This window comes from Schistocerca nitens, chromosome 1 (assembly GCF_023898315.1).
Source record: "Schistocerca nitens isolate TAMUIC-IGC-003100 chromosome 1, iqSchNite1.1, whole genome shotgun sequence".
NCBI classification, from domain to species: domain Eukaryota; kingdom Metazoa; phylum Arthropoda; class Insecta; order Orthoptera; family Acrididae; genus Schistocerca; species Schistocerca nitens.
This window is the reverse complement of record NC_064614.1, coordinates 113,142,019-113,159,084: the sequence shown is the minus strand read 5'-3', so window position 1 is coordinate 113,159,084 and position 17,066 is coordinate 113,142,019. Positions and strand designations below refer to the sequence as shown.

General features: G+C 44.0%; 2 protein-coding genes across 2 annotated transcripts in view; one reads left to right on the top strand and one right to left on the bottom strand.

Moving 5' to 3' along the window:
• The window catches only part of LOC126242038 (transcription initiation factor TFIID subunit 13), a 428,741-nt gene that overhangs the window by 407,125 nt on the left and 4,550 nt on the right, over window positions 1–17,066 (bottom strand). The gene's annotated exons all lie outside the window — the stretch shown is intronic.
• Window positions 7,538–9,609, top strand: LOC126242022 (uncharacterized). The gene is made up of 2 exons (XM_049948055.1): window positions 7,538–7,928; window positions 8,661–9,609. Exons 1-2 carry the CDS (start codon window positions 7,633–7,635, stop codon window positions 9,520–9,522), a joined length of 1,158 nt encoding a protein of 385 aa, XP_049804012.1. The 5' UTR covers window positions 7,538–7,632; the 3' UTR covers window positions 9,523–9,609.

Here is a 17,066-nt window from a genome sequence, read left to right as displayed (position 1 = left end):
TTCAGGCCTCAGTTGATGCTGAAGGGGTATCACGATCCATGTACAGGTTCCATCAGTGGCCAACGTAGCTGGTTTAAGCAGACTACCTGTAACTGTGAGGTTAGCAACTGACTGGCCGTGTGACAGAGCGTGAATATGAGATTTAACAAAAAAACCAGTGTCTGCTTACAGTCTGAGCCGCGACTTACGTGCGAAGAATCGCGGCGAGGTCTAACAAGGGAACCTCCCCATCGCACCCCCCTCAGATTTAGTTATAAGTTGGCACAGTGGATAGGCCTTGAAAAACTGAACACAGATCAATCGAGAAAACAGGAAGAAGTTGTGTGGAACTATGAAAAAAATAAGCAAAATATACAAACTGAGTAGTCCATGTGCAAGATAGGCAACATCAAGGAGTGTGTGAGCGCAGGAGCGCCGTGGTCCCGTGGTTAGCGTTGGTTCAAATCTTCCCTTGAGTGACAAGTTTAATTTTTTATTTTCAGACAATTATTATCTGTCCGTCCGTCCGTACGAGGTAACTGCGCCCTAGTATGGGGACGCTACACCTAAAGAAACATCGAAACACACGGCATCTCACGTATTTAATGCACTCTCGTCCAAAGTAGCGAACAGTCAACTGCCAGCCAGGGAGCCTCGTTAGCAGGAATCCGTGCGCTGTAGTCGACTGATGTCGTGTGTTTCGATGTTTGTTTAGGTATAGCGGCCCCATACTTCGACGCAGTTACCTCGCATCGGACGGACGGACGGACAGATAATAATTGTCTGAAAATAAAAAATTAAACTTTTCATTCGAGGGAAGAGACCTGAATCAAGGGCCTCTCGTTGCGCACCTGCTCACGCCAACCACGGGACCACGGCGCTCCTGAGCTCATACACTCCTTGATGTTGCATATCTTGCACATGGACTACTCAGTTTGTATATTTAGCTTATTTTTTTCATAGTTCCACACAACTTCTTCCTGTTTTCTCGACTGATCTGTGTTCAGTTTTTCAAGGCCTATCCACTGTGCCAACTTATAACTAAATCTGAGGGGGGCCAGCGGACACGGGGCAGAACTGTAGAGCTGTAGCGAGCATTGGGCGGCGGTCTGCTACCGGGCGTCACGGGCGGCGAGGCGCCGAGTATTGCTGGTAATTGGGCTCGGGACGGAGGCCCGGCCTGTGACTGCCAACGGCCCGGCCAGTCGTAAACAACGGCGCCTTCTCCATTACAGGGACTCACTCCCCCCCCCCCCCTCCCTTCCCAGCCGTCATCATCGTTACGCGCGGGGTTGTGTTCCCGAGTTATTACCGGGCCTGGAACAGGGGGAGCTCATGATTTTGCAGGCGCCGCCTTTATGTTCGGAGTCTATATACCATTAAGGGCTCCCCTTGTTTGCATAACCTGCCCAGCTCTCCCTGGCCCGGCAACCGAACGCTCCATTCAGTGTTTATTTAGCTAGCACAGAGGAACTACTGAAGCGCAAGTGCTAAGACTTGGGCGCATATTAGATTCTGGTCATTGTAGCGGTCACAGTGTTCTCGCAATTTACGTGGTATATTTTGTAATTGATCATTTCCTGACAAAGCCTACGTCCTCCTCGGGTGGTTATTGTGTCTGCCAGCATTAGTATACGGAGAATAGTGGTGGTGGTGGTGGTGGTGGTGGTGGTGGAGAAGGAGTCCAGCCTGCAAGTGGTGCGCAAGTCTTCCCCTAATCTTCCTAAATGCGTTGTGGTCGGAGCCTACATGGCTGACTCACACGTTTTCGATTTCCCATGCTGGTCGGTATTTTCTACATCTACATCTACATGCTTACTCGGCAATTCACACTTAAGTGACTGGCAGAGAACCATTTTCATACTACTTCTCTACCATTCTACTCTCTAATGGCACGTGGGAAAAAGAAACAAGTAAATCTTTCCGTTCGTACTCTGATTTCTCATATTTTATTATGACGATCATTTCTCCCTATGTAGGTGGGTGTCAAAAAAATATTTACATTCGGAAGAGAAAGTTGGTGACTGAAATTGCTTACATAGATCTCGCCGCAAAGAAAACCGCCTTTGTTTCAGTGAGTGCCACCCCAACTCGTGTATCATATCAGTGTCACTGTCGCCCCTATTGCGCGATAACATGAAACGAGCTGCCCTTCCTTGCACTTTTTCGATGTCCTCCGTTTATCCTACCTGGTAAGAACCCCATACCACGCAGCAATATTCCAGCAGAGGACGGACAAGTGTAATGTAGGCTGTCTCTTTAGTGGGTTTGTCGCATCTTCTAAGTGTTCTGCCAACAAAGTGCAGTCTTTCTTTCGCCTTCCCCACAATATTATCTATGTGGCCTTTCCAAATTAAGTTGTTCGTAATTGTAATTCCTAGATATTTAGTCGAATTGACAGCCCTTAGATTTGTGCGATTTATCGTATACCCAAAATTTATCGGATTTCTTTTAGTACCGATGTGGATAACCTCGTCGCACTTTTCTTTGTTTAGTGCTAATTGCCACTTTTCGCACCATATAGAAATCCTCTCTAGATCATTTTGTGATTGGAATTGATCGTCTGATGATTTTATTTGACAGTAGATTACAGCGTCATCTGCAAACGATCTAAGGGGGCTGCTCAGATTATCACCTAGATCATTTATGTAAATCCGGAACAGCAGAGGGCCTATGACACTACCTTGCAGAACGCCAGATCTCACTTCTGTTCTACTCGATGGTTTACCGTCTATCACTACGTACTGTGACCTCTCTGAGAGGAAATCACGAATCCAGTCACACAACTGAGACGATACTCCATATGCACGCAATTTGATTAATAGTCGCTTGTGAGGAACGGTATCAAAAGCCTTCTGGAAATCTAGGAATATAGAATTGATCTGAGATCCCGTGTCGACAGCACTCATTACTTCATGTGTTGCACAATAACGATATTTTCTGAATCCGTATTGGTTATGTATCAATAAGTCATTTTCTTCAAGGTGATTCACAATGTTCGAGTACAGTATAATCTCCAAAATCCTACTGCAAATTGAGGTCAGTGATATGGATCTATAATTGAATGGGTTACTCCTATTTCCTCTCTTGAATATTGGTGTGACGTGTGCTACTTTCCAGTCTATAGGAACAGACCTTTCGTCATGTGGGCGGTTGTATAGTATTGCTAAGAAAGGCGCTATTGTGTCTGCATACTATGAGAGGAACCTGATTGGTATACCATCTGGACCGGAAGACTTGCCTTTCTTAAGTGATTTGATTTGTTTCGCAACACCTAAGATATCTAATTTAAGTCACTCATGCCAACAGCTGTTCTGGTTTCGAATTCTGGAATATTTACTTCGTCTTCTTTCGTGAAGGAATTACGGAAAACCGTATTTAGTAACTCCGCTTTAATGGCACCATCATCGGTAACATTTCCATTGCTATCGCGCGGTGACGGTATTGACTGTTTTTGGCCACTGGTGTACTTTACATAAGACCAGAATCTCTTTGGGTTTTCTAGCATATTTTGAGACAATATTTTATTGTGGAAACTATTAAAAGCATCTCGCATTGACGTCCGCACTAAATTTCGAGCTTCTGTGAAACTTTGCCAGTCTTGGGAATTTGCGTTCTTCTGAATTTGGCATGCTTTTTTCGTTGCTTCTGCACCGGTTGCAGAAAAGCTTGTAAAACTCATGCCAGAAGGCGGTATCTTCGAGAAGCTCTTTAGTGGGAATGGGAAATAGCCAATAAAAATACGTACACTCCATTTCTGATTCCGATTGACCGGGAAGTCTCAAGGTTCAATAATTTCGTGGAGGTCGCGTTTTCGAGAAGTGGCCTGCAGGCCTCCTGGGGTGTAGAGGTCAGGAGAAGGTGATCTTTCGTGATCAAACGAGTTACTTCGGCAGCATGAACAGTTGAGAGATTCCGAAAATGCGTTCGCATGTGTGGACGTATATTTCGGGTTGAACTTTTCAGTGTTGCAGGCGAATGTTGTTTCTAGGTGATCGTGGAAGTGTTCGATTTTCATTTTATTTTGCTTTTTCCAGGACACGAAATTATTACAATACTGGTACTATTAAACACACAGAGATTAAATACGTACGAGTATTCATATCAGAGGAAATTAAAATATTAAAGACAGAAAGTAAGAACAATAGAAATACAAGGATTAATATTACAACAACAATTTACAAAATACTTTCAGAAAGAAAACAAAAACAGCAAGACAATTCCCTTCATATTCTGTGGGGAGCTCAGTATTCGGCAGTTTTGACTGCTGTTTTGTTATCTGCAGCAACGAACGATAGGTTCGTGGAGACTAGCAGCCGTTGTTCATCCTGCTGGTCACCACACTGGCAAATTTCATCACGACTCCTGAGGCCTCAATTGGAAAAATTGGAAATTTGTGGCAAGGTCTTATGGGACCAAACTGCTGAGGTCATCGGTCCCTAAGCTTACACACTACTTAATCTAACTTAAACGATCTTACTCTAAGGACGACACACACACTCATGCCCGAGGGAGGACTCGAACCTCCGATGGGGGAAGCCGCGCGGACCGTGACAAGACGCCGAAGACCGCGCGGCTATCCCGCGCGGCAGGCCCAATTTCCTGAGGTTGACTTTGCACCGTGACGCCCTAGTTCTCAGCATGTTAAGCGGCTTCCGTGTCCCGAAGGCAGATGCGACTTTCCGACTTGTTCCTCTTTGGCATTCGTTCGACGTGCCTCAGGCAAAGAATCTCGCCAAAGATCCGCTCGGCGAGTTTCGGGAGATGAATAAATTGCTGTGGTTGCCTTTCTCGGACTGAGTTTGGGCGCTGTGGTTCGTGTCCAAACAAGGGATTTCTGGGTTCAGCGTCCTGTTTCTTCTTCTCTACTTGTGAAGCTGCTTGTCTGCGAATATCTGGTGATGCTTTACCCATAATTTGGTACAGTTTCATGAGAGGAATTGGTTGTAGACAGCATGTCACAATGTGTCCAGTCTCCTGTTCGGCATGTACAGTATTTTGCCAGACTGGTGCAGAATGTACCGCTACGAAGATACATAGTGGCAGGGCAGATGTTCGACGCACTTTTAGTTGAGCGCCCCTTGTGGTTCCTGTAGGTTTATGGATGGTGTTGTTCTATGCACTTTTACGGATGGTGTTGTTCTGTGCGCCCCGAATGGTTCTTGTGGGTTTACGCTTGGTGGGGTCCGTGCGGATGCTATGAGTTTTACTTCTTCGTAGTGGGCTTTGAACGGAAGGGAGCGGTCCGTCTTTACTTCAAGGTATTTGGGAACATCGCAGTGGAGTAGTTAGTTGTTCTGTTCTCCAACCGATATTCAGTTCTGTTTTAACTTCCCTGTTTCGTAGATGGAATGCACAACCTTTTTTCTGTCCAAGATTTGCCCTCAGATGGCTAGCATCTTATAAACTTGGCCAGCTCTTCGAGAGCTCTTGTGTTCGACAGGCAGAACCCTTACATCAGACCGTGAAGTTGGACGGTAGAGTTTTCCTGAGCGAGATGGACTTGACGAGGTTGTATAGAATTGGTTTTGGCGCAAATCTGAGTGTGATATGTTTAGTGTGACTCTTTTCCCTGTTGATTTTGAAATATGTTCCTGTTCTTTTATGGTGGTTGTTGTCGGTGGGAAATGCTAGGAGACGGTTGGACTTGGTGTATGAGCTGTTAGCACCGAACATGTTGTAGTGCAGTGGTAGCATTTTGGAGTCTTTCCTGAGAGTATGTAGACAGCTTCAGGGCCTCTAATTACTGACACTGGAGTAGTGAGGTATTTATCCCTGTGTCCCGCCTGGCTCAGTGGTTATCGCACCTGCCTAGCAAGCAAGAAATCCCGGCTTCGAATCCCGGTCCGGTACACATTTTCACTCGTCGCCGCGGTTTGCGCATAATGTCATGATGCAGCTGATATCAGTAATTGCTTTCCTTTCCTTTCTCCGCCCACCCTTTCAATTTACATGTAAGTAAGGGCTTGTTAGTTGTGTATAGCCCATTCTGTATGGCCTGTGAGTCAGTGGAGTTCCTTGCTGAAGAGCGGCATGCATCGTGTGTGTTGTGAGGACAGCTCCATAGCAACCAGCGAATTTCAGCGATTGCATCGGCACGAAAGCACACGCATTGCACACAACAGAGTTATTTAACCGAATGTGGCGGAGCTGGTGAACATGCAGCTGAGTGCCAACACAGATACGTACTGGGGCTTTCCGTGATTCATTCATTCCAGGCGTCGCACGTATTTTTGTCGAAATCACACCTAAAAAGATCTGGCAGAACTTTCGAACGATTCGTGAAAACCTATTGATCAAGGCGTCGATGTGAGCAGAAACGTTCTTAGAACGTGTTGAAGGTCATAAAAAATGTTTTGTTTTGTTTTACTGAGAGTTTTGAAAGGGACTGGGGCAGGAATGCCAAACAATGTTTTCATGGTGATATTATCTGTAGCCTACGTAACCACGTACTTTGCCATTTCAGGGAGTGTTTGTTATTAATGCTTGCGGCAAAACGTGGGATAGAGTTTGGTTCTCGAAAGACGTAATACTTCATTTAGTGCCACATTTGGCTTAGGCTGCGTTCACACTGCCGGCCGGGCCGGGCCGGGCTGACGCGTACTGTCTCGGCTCGTGCCTAGCCAGCTCAGGCCGACGTGTAGGGCATTCACACTGCGCGCCGCGCCGAGCCGGGTCGGCGGAATGGGGGAAAATCCACTTCTCCGATTTTCATGTTCTAAAAATTCTTAGAGGTATATAAGACTGCGCCACATCGTTTTATGAACTCATTTTTTCCTTAAAAGCGTTACTTACGTCGTGAAAAAAGAAAAAGTCTACTTTTCGTTTCGCGTGATTTCTTAGTTTCGTAACGCTTCCCAGCCGATTTTGAAGAAATTATGCGGCTAAAAAATCTGATTTTTGTACACGTGCTAGTGTAACATCTTAGCTTCGTATTGAATCATTTATCTTTTCGTATTTCTTAACAGTCATTGTTAAATGATGCTATTTGTCAACGTTGTGCACTTGATTTACAGATCTTGTAGTGAAAAAGTTATGTAGCGGGTAGCTTACTGTTAGATCCGTTTTAGACCATACATTGTTGCGTATGAAATGTAGCTAAAAGTACCAAAAAGTTTTTGAAATGATAATGACACTGATATCTGTCTCTGGTCACAAGTAATGCGAGATATTCAGTGGCGTCAGTGCCGCGTCCGCAAGCCACGGAGTTCGAGCGGTTACAGCTTGGTTTAATGTAGTCATATAATGCAGGACAGAAAAAAACTAATTACTAGTGATCAGTGGTGTAAAACTAATCACAAAAACAAACTGGAGATTTGTGATACGTTTACTGCAGAAACTGAAGCGCAATTCTGTAGTCTCGTTGTCTACTTTGACAGAAAAAAAAATAATGGAGAGTTAATGAAACTACTGTAGATCGACACAGACGTGCGTTTCATTGTTCTTCATTATTTTTTTCCTTCCTTGGCGGGCTGCGCTGCACCGTCAAGGTAATCCCTACTCTTTGGCTAAATGGCTGCTAGTTGCCGAAGGCCAAATAAATAAATTAAAAAAAATCCCCACCCTTCGACAGCTGACAAGCAAGTCACTAGAAAACGCAGCTGCAGTCAACAGTTGCTCGCCTTTGGCTAGTGTGTGCTGTCGTGTAGAACAATGTCTTCACTCTTTTATTGGTATTGTTTTGACTCTGCAGTTACTCGTCGAGTTTTGAAGTACAGAAGAACTAGGAGGTTATGGATTCATCCCATAAATAGCGACAGACATTTAGGAGAGTTTTTTTCTTTACATGAAGAACTTAAAAACTATCCTGAAAAATTTTATTCATATTACAGAATGAATCATAATACATTTCAGTATGTGCTGCAGAACATTCAAGACAAAATTTCGAAACAGAACACAAATTTTCGCAGAAGTATAACAGCAGAAGAAAAATTGTGTATAACGATAAGGTAAGATTCGTTAGTACACACTTTTTGGTTTGCAGTAGAACTTTGTGCAGCATTCACTACCTCCAATTAATTGTAGTCATGCTTTTGTATTTTAAATTTCACAAACGCTTACCTCTGAGGGGAAGAGAGTTTATGGGACTCCTGAGAATCATCAGTAAGTAATTAGCTTCGTCATTTTGGGTAATGTCTTGCTGTGCCTTCAACGAAGAATCGCAGATACACTCCTTCAGAATTTTCCAACTTTTTCTTCGTTTTCCTTCATGATGCAGCGCTTGGCAGTGGTGATGGTTCATCATGTGGAGCCACTGATGACCTCACAGAATTCTTTTCATTACCTTGTAAGATAGACAGACTGATATGCCCTTTGACTCAGTGGTTCTATTTCCACTGGTAAGGAACTGTGCATAGCTCTTGGAACTTAGGAAAATCATATGACAGAACAAAGCCCGAGTGGAATTGCATTTTAATATACTATTCCCTGGATCACATGACCTTATTTTGCCAAGTTATACAAGTTATTCTCTGTAACTGTCTCTCAGGTCTTTGCATTTCGATTTCATTATTTTAATTGAAAGAATATAGAAGGATGCAAGAAAATGTCTCTTTAATTATTTATTGTTGTATAACTATGAAATGACATTGACTAAGTAAATATCTACTGTGCAAACAAAACTGTAAAAACTTCGCCCAACACCACACTTGAGTAACACATTTTACGATTTTTTTTCTCAGGTATCTGTCCACTGGCATCTCCTTTCATGCACTAGCATCGTCATTCCGATTAGGAGTGTCCACCGTATCAGTGTTGGTGAAAGACGTTTGTATGGCCATATGGGAGTCACTTGCCCCCATTCATTTACCAACGCCAACTGTTTCTCGATTTAAAGAAATTGCCAGTGAAATGCATACGAGATGGGGATTTCCAAACTGTGTTGGATGTATAGACGGGAAGCACATCCGTGTCCAATGTCCTAAACTTTCTGGCAGCATGTTTTACAATTACAAACAGTATTATTCGATTGTACTCCAAGCAGTTGCTGATGCAAATTACAAATTTATAGCTGTGGATGTTGGTGCCTACGGTAAACAGTCTGATGCAGGCGTGTTTAAAGAAAGTATGTTATATAAGAAACTTACAAATGGGGAGCTGTTATTACCGCCACCAACAAGACTTGAAGGAATGTGTCAGGAACTACCGTACGTCATTTTGGGAGATGAAGCTTACCCCTTATTAGAGAATTTGATGAGACCTTTTCCTCGCAGAAATTTGGACAACGAGAAGATTCTATACAATGATATGCATTCCAGAGCAAGAAAAGTTGTTGAATGTGCATTTGGTATAATGACCAATAAATGGAGACTACTGAGGAAGGAAATTGAAACATCCGTTGACGTAGCTGATCACATAGTCAAGTGCATTTGTCTACTTCATAATATTGTCATTGACAGAGAAGGATGCAATGTTGAAGCTGAAAAGTTTTGTAACAATGCTGATATGCAGACAGCTGGTGCCACATTCAACAGAAATTCCACATTACGTTCGAAAACTGTCAGGAACACTTTTGTTGAATATTTCGTTAAAAATGCAACTTAAAATAATTGAAAAACCTCTCAAATAAATTTTGGAATTGAAATTACTTTGCTATTTACTGTATTTTTTTGTATCTCATTTCACTGTAAATAAAACAAATAAAATTATAAAGGAAAATAATTTATATTTGTGCGTACTATCTGAAACACACTCCTTGGTTACTTCGTTCCATAATCTGGAAACTGCATCATTACTGTCATACTAGCCGAAATTCTGATACCAAATTGATGGACACAAGTTAATGTCATGTATATGTTATTCTGCATCCATTAAAGTAAGAACATCGCAAAAAGATGTCACAGACAACAGCTTATATAGTAACGTGCCACAACATGACTTTACAATGCATTGTCATCTGGTAGGGACACATTTCCGTCCCTCAGTGACACTCATATCTGCCTCCGTTTACAAGTAAATGCGAACTATTCAGTGGCGGCAATGCCGCGAACGCTGGCAAGCTATTGTTGTAAATGCATGTAGATTAAATATATGAAATAAAAGTAATTTCGCATGTATCATTATAATAAACGTAATTTTTCCTCACTTATTGTGAAATGTGAGGTAACATCTTAAAATAAAAGACGTGTGCAGTCACACTTGTGATGAAAGCAGAAGGGAGACGTGTGATGCGTGTACTGCAGAAGCAGTAGTGCTGCTCCACAGGCTCGCGCCTGCGGTCGGCTCGCGCCGGCAATATTAAACATTCGGAATGTCGTCGGCTCGGCTCCGGGAGGCTCACGCCGTGTCGGCGCGGCCCGGCCGCCAGTCTGAACACCGCAATTCAAAACCATGTGTCTGATAGCAAAGCGGGCGGCGGCCCGGCCAGGCTCGGCTCGGCCCGGCCGGCAGTGTGAACGCTGCCTTACTTCAGACTGAATTTGGCGATCATGACTTGGGAGACTTTTATTTATAGCATGTGGCGCTCCTGCCGGCCGCTGTGACCGAGCAGTTCTAGGCGCTTTAGTCCGGAATCGCGCTGCTGCTACGGTCGCAGGTTCGAATCCTGCCACGGGCACCGAGACCTCCATCGGGCATGGGTGTGTGTGTTTGTCCTTCGGATAATTTAGGTTAAATAGTGTATAAGCTTAGGGACTTATGACCTTGGCAGTTAAGTCCCATAAGATTTCACACACATTTGAACATTTTTTTTGTTAAGTTCCATAGTGATCAGAGCCATTTGAACCATGTGGCGCTGCTTACCAAACTCGAACACGATTCTGCGACATGCCGGAATAAATAGATTCTATACTTCACATATTAATTTTAATTTACGAGTAACATAAATGTTTGGCTAAAATGGTGATTAATTTCTTTACGTCAACATCAAACAGTAACAGTGCCACGAACACCCTACTTGCCGTTATTTTCTGTTTCCCTAGCGGTGTTTACTTTCACACAAATTTTTTGTATGAAAAACTGCGTATTGTTCGTCCCAACCAGACTTCTTGAATGTGTCGCAGATTTGCTATAGCGACACAGTCCACCAAAGAGAGCGCTTTAGGTGGAAAGGACATTGTAGTCTGCTTGGTATCAGTCAGTGTTTGTTAACAGAATTAGTTGTACCAATGATGAGATTGGGCCATCGTTTTTAGAGTGTGATGAAAGAAGAGGCAGATGGTATTCCACACTGGTGGTTTGGGCGAGTGAAGATATTCTGTCGTGGCGCGGAGTTAAACGAAGATACGTTTCATTGGATCAAAGTCAGTTAGCATACCCCGAAAACTGCTATTGCGATACGAATTGGAATAAACAAAACGTCAAAAAGATTTTAATACAGTCGTATTGTAGTGTACAGCGATCTCTTATGTACGATGCTTTTGTTATTCTTCTTGATCGTACAATTATGAACAAAATTACTCATTTCGGTAAAAAAAGTCTTGATTACTGTCATTTCTTGTTACAGTAGCGTATGTTGTAATACAAACACTCGTTCACAACTCAATTTTTTAGGCTTGTTTTTCAAATGCCACAACATGAAATGAATTCGGGGAAGTGTCGAACTTTTTTTACGGATTCCAGTCAACGGATAGTTTAGCCATAAGGGTATTAAACACGGGAGAGATCTAAATGGTAGTGACATACTCGGGTTTGTGTAAAGAATAAACAAGAAAACAACTGGGAAACACATTTTCATCGAAGTTTAAAAGAAACCAAGATCGGCATAATCTCAAAGGAATTCCAAGAGAGAGAGGAAAAAATAGACGATTCGTAACGATTACGTGCATATACGATTAATTAATGATCTGTTTGCAAATCACCTATTCCGATCAAGGTTGTGGGACTTTCAGTACTTTAAATGGACTTACGGGCTTCACAAAGTAAATTACAAGGGGACTGCAAAAAATAAGTTTCATCGAATTTTCTCATTTTGGGAGTACTGAAGGTGCGATCTGTTTTACTTGCTAAGAAACATTCAAAAGCGTAGATCGCATAAAATATTCATTTACTTAAGACTAGCGGTTTCGACAGAGTTTGTCGTCATCTTCAGGTCTTAATTATTTTTAAGACCTGAATATGACAGCAAAGTCTGTCTAAACCGGTTGTCTTAAATAAAGAAATATTTTATGCCTTCTAGGCTGCTGAATATGTTTAGCAAATAAGTTTCACTTGTGCCACGTTAAGACCATTGCGCATCAATAGTGCCACATTATCAGAAGAGACGGCATGTTCTGGGTTTCCTGCAGACACAGTTGTGTTGTGGTACGGATTTCAGGTGCACCATACAGTGAGATTGAAAGGACGCGGCAACTGAAAACGAACTCCAAAGCTTAAGTACGCAGGACAGTAAGGCTTTTGTGGGCAAAACGTTGAAATTGCACACAGATTCACCGTAAAATTCTGGCGGCATAGGAACCAAATGCAATTTCGGGTCCAGCCCTAGTGAAATGGTGTCAACAATGTGACCAAGGACGCACAGACGCGGGTGATGCTAATAGGGAAAAGAAGACCATCAAAGTCGACCATACATGACAATGTCCACCTAGTCGAGGAACTGATTCGTAGCAATCGCAAGGGGTTCTCGAATCGTTCCGTGACCGAGGAGCGGATTTCTATCGTCGAGGAATCGAAAAACTTGTATAATGTTCCGACCGTTGTTTATAAAGACTTGATGACTTTGTTGAAAAATAGTGTCATGTATCTGTGTCACTTTTAAGTGCGATGCAGCATATGATAAAACTTATTTGCCCTACCACTACAATGGCTAATGCGGCGGCCCGTTTTCATCTTGGACTCCATTCGCTTCCTAAGGCAACTACTCCAGATTCGATCCATCGCGGTAAGTTTCTCGACCCTCGCTATTGTACATTTGTGTACACAGATGGTTCACTGGCTGACCATGGTGTCGGGTGTGCCTCCGTCACTGGTACCGATGATTTGCGGTATCGCCTTCTAGGTTCGCAGGAGAGCTTCTGTAAAGTTTGGATGATAGGACACGAGGTATTGGCAGAAGTAAAGCTGTGAGGACGGGGCGTGAGTCGTGCTTGGGTAGCTCAGATGGTAGAGCACTTGCCCGCGAAAGGCAAAGGTCCCGAGTTCGAGTCTCGGTCCGACACACTGTTTTAATCTGCCAGGAAGTTTCATATCGACTTCTAGTGTTTATAGCAGAGCTCTTCGCGCTGTATCAGGCCACGCAGTACATAAGGTGACACAGACTTTTCAATTGCGTCATCTGCTCCGAGTCTCTCAGTGCCCTTCGGTGCTTCTAAGTGTGTGCTGTACACAGTCCGGGTCCAAGAAAGCTTCCACTTGCTCCTTCTTGAGGAAGACATTGTGATTTTTATGTGAGTTCCTGGTCACGTCGGTCTGACAGGAGAAGATGCTGCCGACACTGCTGCAGTCCTTCAACCTCGGGCCGCTAGTTCTTCCGTTCCTTCCGATGATTTCCGTGTTGCCGTCTGTCAGCAGGTGGCGTCCCTTTGGCTTCACCACTGGTCCTCCCTTCATGGAAACAACCTCTGCGGCATTAAGCCTCTCCCAGGTGCTTGGGCGACCTCCTCTCGGCGCAAGGAGAGTATTTTAGCTAGGTTGTGTATCGGGCACTGTCGTTTTATCCATCGTCATTTTTTGTTAAGTGGTAATCCTCCACCGCTTTGTGCTCGTTGGCAGTTCAGCGCTTCCTGACCGAATGCCCTTTTTTTTTTTAACCATTTACGTTATAATGCTTTCTCCCGCCGGAGGTTCGAGTCCTCCCTCCGGCACGAGTGTATGTGTTGTTCCTAGTATAAGTTTGGTTAAGGAGTGTGTAAGTGTAGGGACCAGTCACCTCAACAGTTTGGTCCCTCAGGAACCCACAAATATTTGAACATTTTTTTCTAATGCTTGTATTGGAACTGTCGACCGCATTTTACTTTTTTGTCCGTCGTAGCAATACGGTGAAGGGCATGTAATCTTTAGTTCGGAACCTCCGTTGTCTCTACGGTGTATTTTGTGGATCCTTATCCAAGACAAAATCCTTGTTCTCAGCTCTCTTTCATTCCGTCGATCGGGCTTTACGCGTAGTCGTTTTTAACTCGTTTTTGGGGCGTATGACCTTAGTTGTTTTTGCGCCCTAAAACAAAACAAAAGAAAAAATAAACAATAACTGCTAAATCACATTCTGAAGCTACCTCTTAAAATGAAGGTGACTGAATAAAGTAATCTGTTTCTCCATCAGGTACAAGATTCAACAAAAAAAGCGGATGTCAGTATTGGTTACTGCATGAGTTTCTCTCCCAACAGAGTTTGCAGTCATTCCGCGAGTCTGTACGCCAATCGATTGTAATCTTCACCATTTAAATTGTGTCATATCACTACTTGCAGTCACTACATTCACGATGTATCAGTATTTTATGTGACAAGTATGAGTTTTTTGCAGACATCTTACATTTGATTCTATTTGTCTCTTATTTAAGCAACAATTAAATGCGTTGAAATTTTGTACAGTTGCCTGAAATACGACTTGTATTAAGTTATAATCCTAGAACTTGCAGAACACTTTCATTAGGCCGGCCGTGGTGGCCGAGCGGTTCTAGGCGCTAGAGTCTAGAACCGCGCGACCGCTGCGGTCGTAGGTTCGAATCCTGCCTCGGGCATGGATATGTGTGATGTCCTTAGGTTAGTTAGGTTTAAGTACTTCTAAGTTCGGGGACTGATACCCTCAGAAGATAAGTCCCATAGTGCTCAGAGCCATTTGAACTTTCACTAGCTGTGTTACGCATGGGTCGCGACGAATTTTGCCGCACGACCCTGGAGAAGGTCAAAAGTTCAGGCAATAGGCAAGCAATTGCTGTCAGCTGCTTGCAGCATCGTCAAGTTTGTTACTTCGCTCTTTCACACTGGCATGTTTCCTTTTCGCCGCGGCCTTGGAATCCTTTGCTAGGAAACAAAGGCCTCTTCGTCTGGCCACGTGTTACGCAAGTCACACGGCGATGCCGCGGTGGCTGTTAACTGTCAGAGGATGCATTTTTGTTCCCTTTGCAAATGTCACGCGAGAGGGAAAATGCTGCCTGTTCGTTCAGCCACACACTCCCAGTTGGCAGTCGAAAGTGAGCGGTACCGTTTTTGTGGTCTGCTAGGTGGACTACCGAACGGAACAAACCGCGCTGTGATTACCTGTCCGGAGACAGGTGTTTCGCGTTCCCGTTACAACTCCTGCTTCATTTGCTGCTTTACAGGTCTCACTTGGTCTCTCTCTCTCTCCCTCTCTTTGTGTGTGTGTGTGTGTGTGTGTGTGTGTGTGTGTGTGTGTGTGTATGGTTCAAATGGCTCTGAGCACTATGGGACTCAACTTCTGAGGTCATTAGTCCCCTAGAACTTAGAACTAGTTAAACCTTACTAACCTAAGGACATCACACACATCCATGCCCGAGGCAGGATTCGAACCTGCGACCGTAGCGGTCTCGCGTTTCCAGACTGCAGCGCCTAGAACCGTACGGCCACTACGGCCGGCGTGTGTGTGTGTGTGTGTGTGTGTGTGTGTGTGTGTGTGTGTGTGTCTTTATCTATCTATCTACAGGGTGTTACAAAAAGGTACGGCCAAACATTCAGGAAACATTCCTCACATACATATAAAGAAAAGATGTTATGTGGACATGTGTCCGGAAACGCTTAATTTCCATGTTAGAGATTATTTTAGTTTCGTCAGTATGTACTGTACTTCCTCGATTCACCGCCAGTTGGCCCAATTGAAGGAAGGTAATGTTGACTTCGGTGCTTGTGTTGACATGCGACTCATTGCTCTACAGTACTAACATCAAGCACATCAGTACGTAGCATCAACAGGTTAGTGGTCATCACGAACGTGGTTTTGCAGTCAGTGCAATGTTTACAAATGCGGAGTTGGCAGATGCCCATTTGATGTATGGATTAGCACGGGGCAATAGCCGTGGCGCGGTACGTTTGTATCGAGACAGATTTCCAGAACGAAGGTGTCCCGACAGGAAGACGTTCGAAGCAATTGATCGGCGTCTTAGAGAGCACGGAACATTTCAGCCTATGACTCGCGACTGGGGAAGACCTAGAACGACGAGGACACCTGCAATGGACGAGGCAATTCTTCGTGCAGTTGACGATAACCCTAATGTCAGCGTCAGAGAAGTTGCTGCTGTACAAGGTAACGTTTACCACGTCACTGTATGGAGAGTGTTACGGGAGAACCAGTTGTTTGCGTACCATGTACAGCGTGTGCAGGCACTATCAGCAGCTGATTGGCCTCCACGGGTACACTTCTGCGAATGGTTCATCCAACAATGTGTCAATCATCATTTCAGTGCAAATGTTCTCTTTACGGATGAGGCTTCATTCCAACGTGATCAAATTGTAAATTTTCACAATCAACATGTGTAGGCTGACGAGAATCCGCACGCAATTGTGCAATTACGTCATGAACACAGATTTTCTGTGAACGTTTGGGCATTGGTGATGTCTTGATTGGGCCCCATGTTCTTCCACCTACGCTCAATGGAGCACGTTATCATGATTTCATACGGGATACTCTACCTGTGCTGCTAGAACATGTGCCTTTACAAGTACGACACAACGTGTGGTTTCATGCACGATGGAGCTCCTGCACATTTCCATCGAAGTGTTCGTACGCTTCTCAACAACAGATTCGGTGACCGATGGATTGGTAGAGGCGGACCAATTCCATGGCTGTCCTGACCTCAACCCTCTTGACTTTCATTTATGGTGGCATTTAAAGGTCTTGTCTACGCAACCCCGGTACCAAATGTAGAGACTCTTCGTGCTCGTATTGTGGACGGCTGTGATACAATACGCCATTCTCCAGGGCTGCATCAGCGCATCAGGGATTCCATGCGACGGAGGGTGGATGCATGTATCCTCGCTAACGGAGGACATTTTGAACATTTCCTGTAACAAAGTGTTTGAAGTCACGCTGGTACGTTCTGTTGCTGTGTGTTTCCATTCCATGATTAATGTGATTTGAAGAGAAGTAATAAAATGAGCTCTAACATGGAAAGTAAGCGTTTCTGAACACATGTCCACATAACATATTTTCTTTCTTTGTGTGTGAGGAATGTTTCCTGAAAGTTAGGCCGTACCTTTTT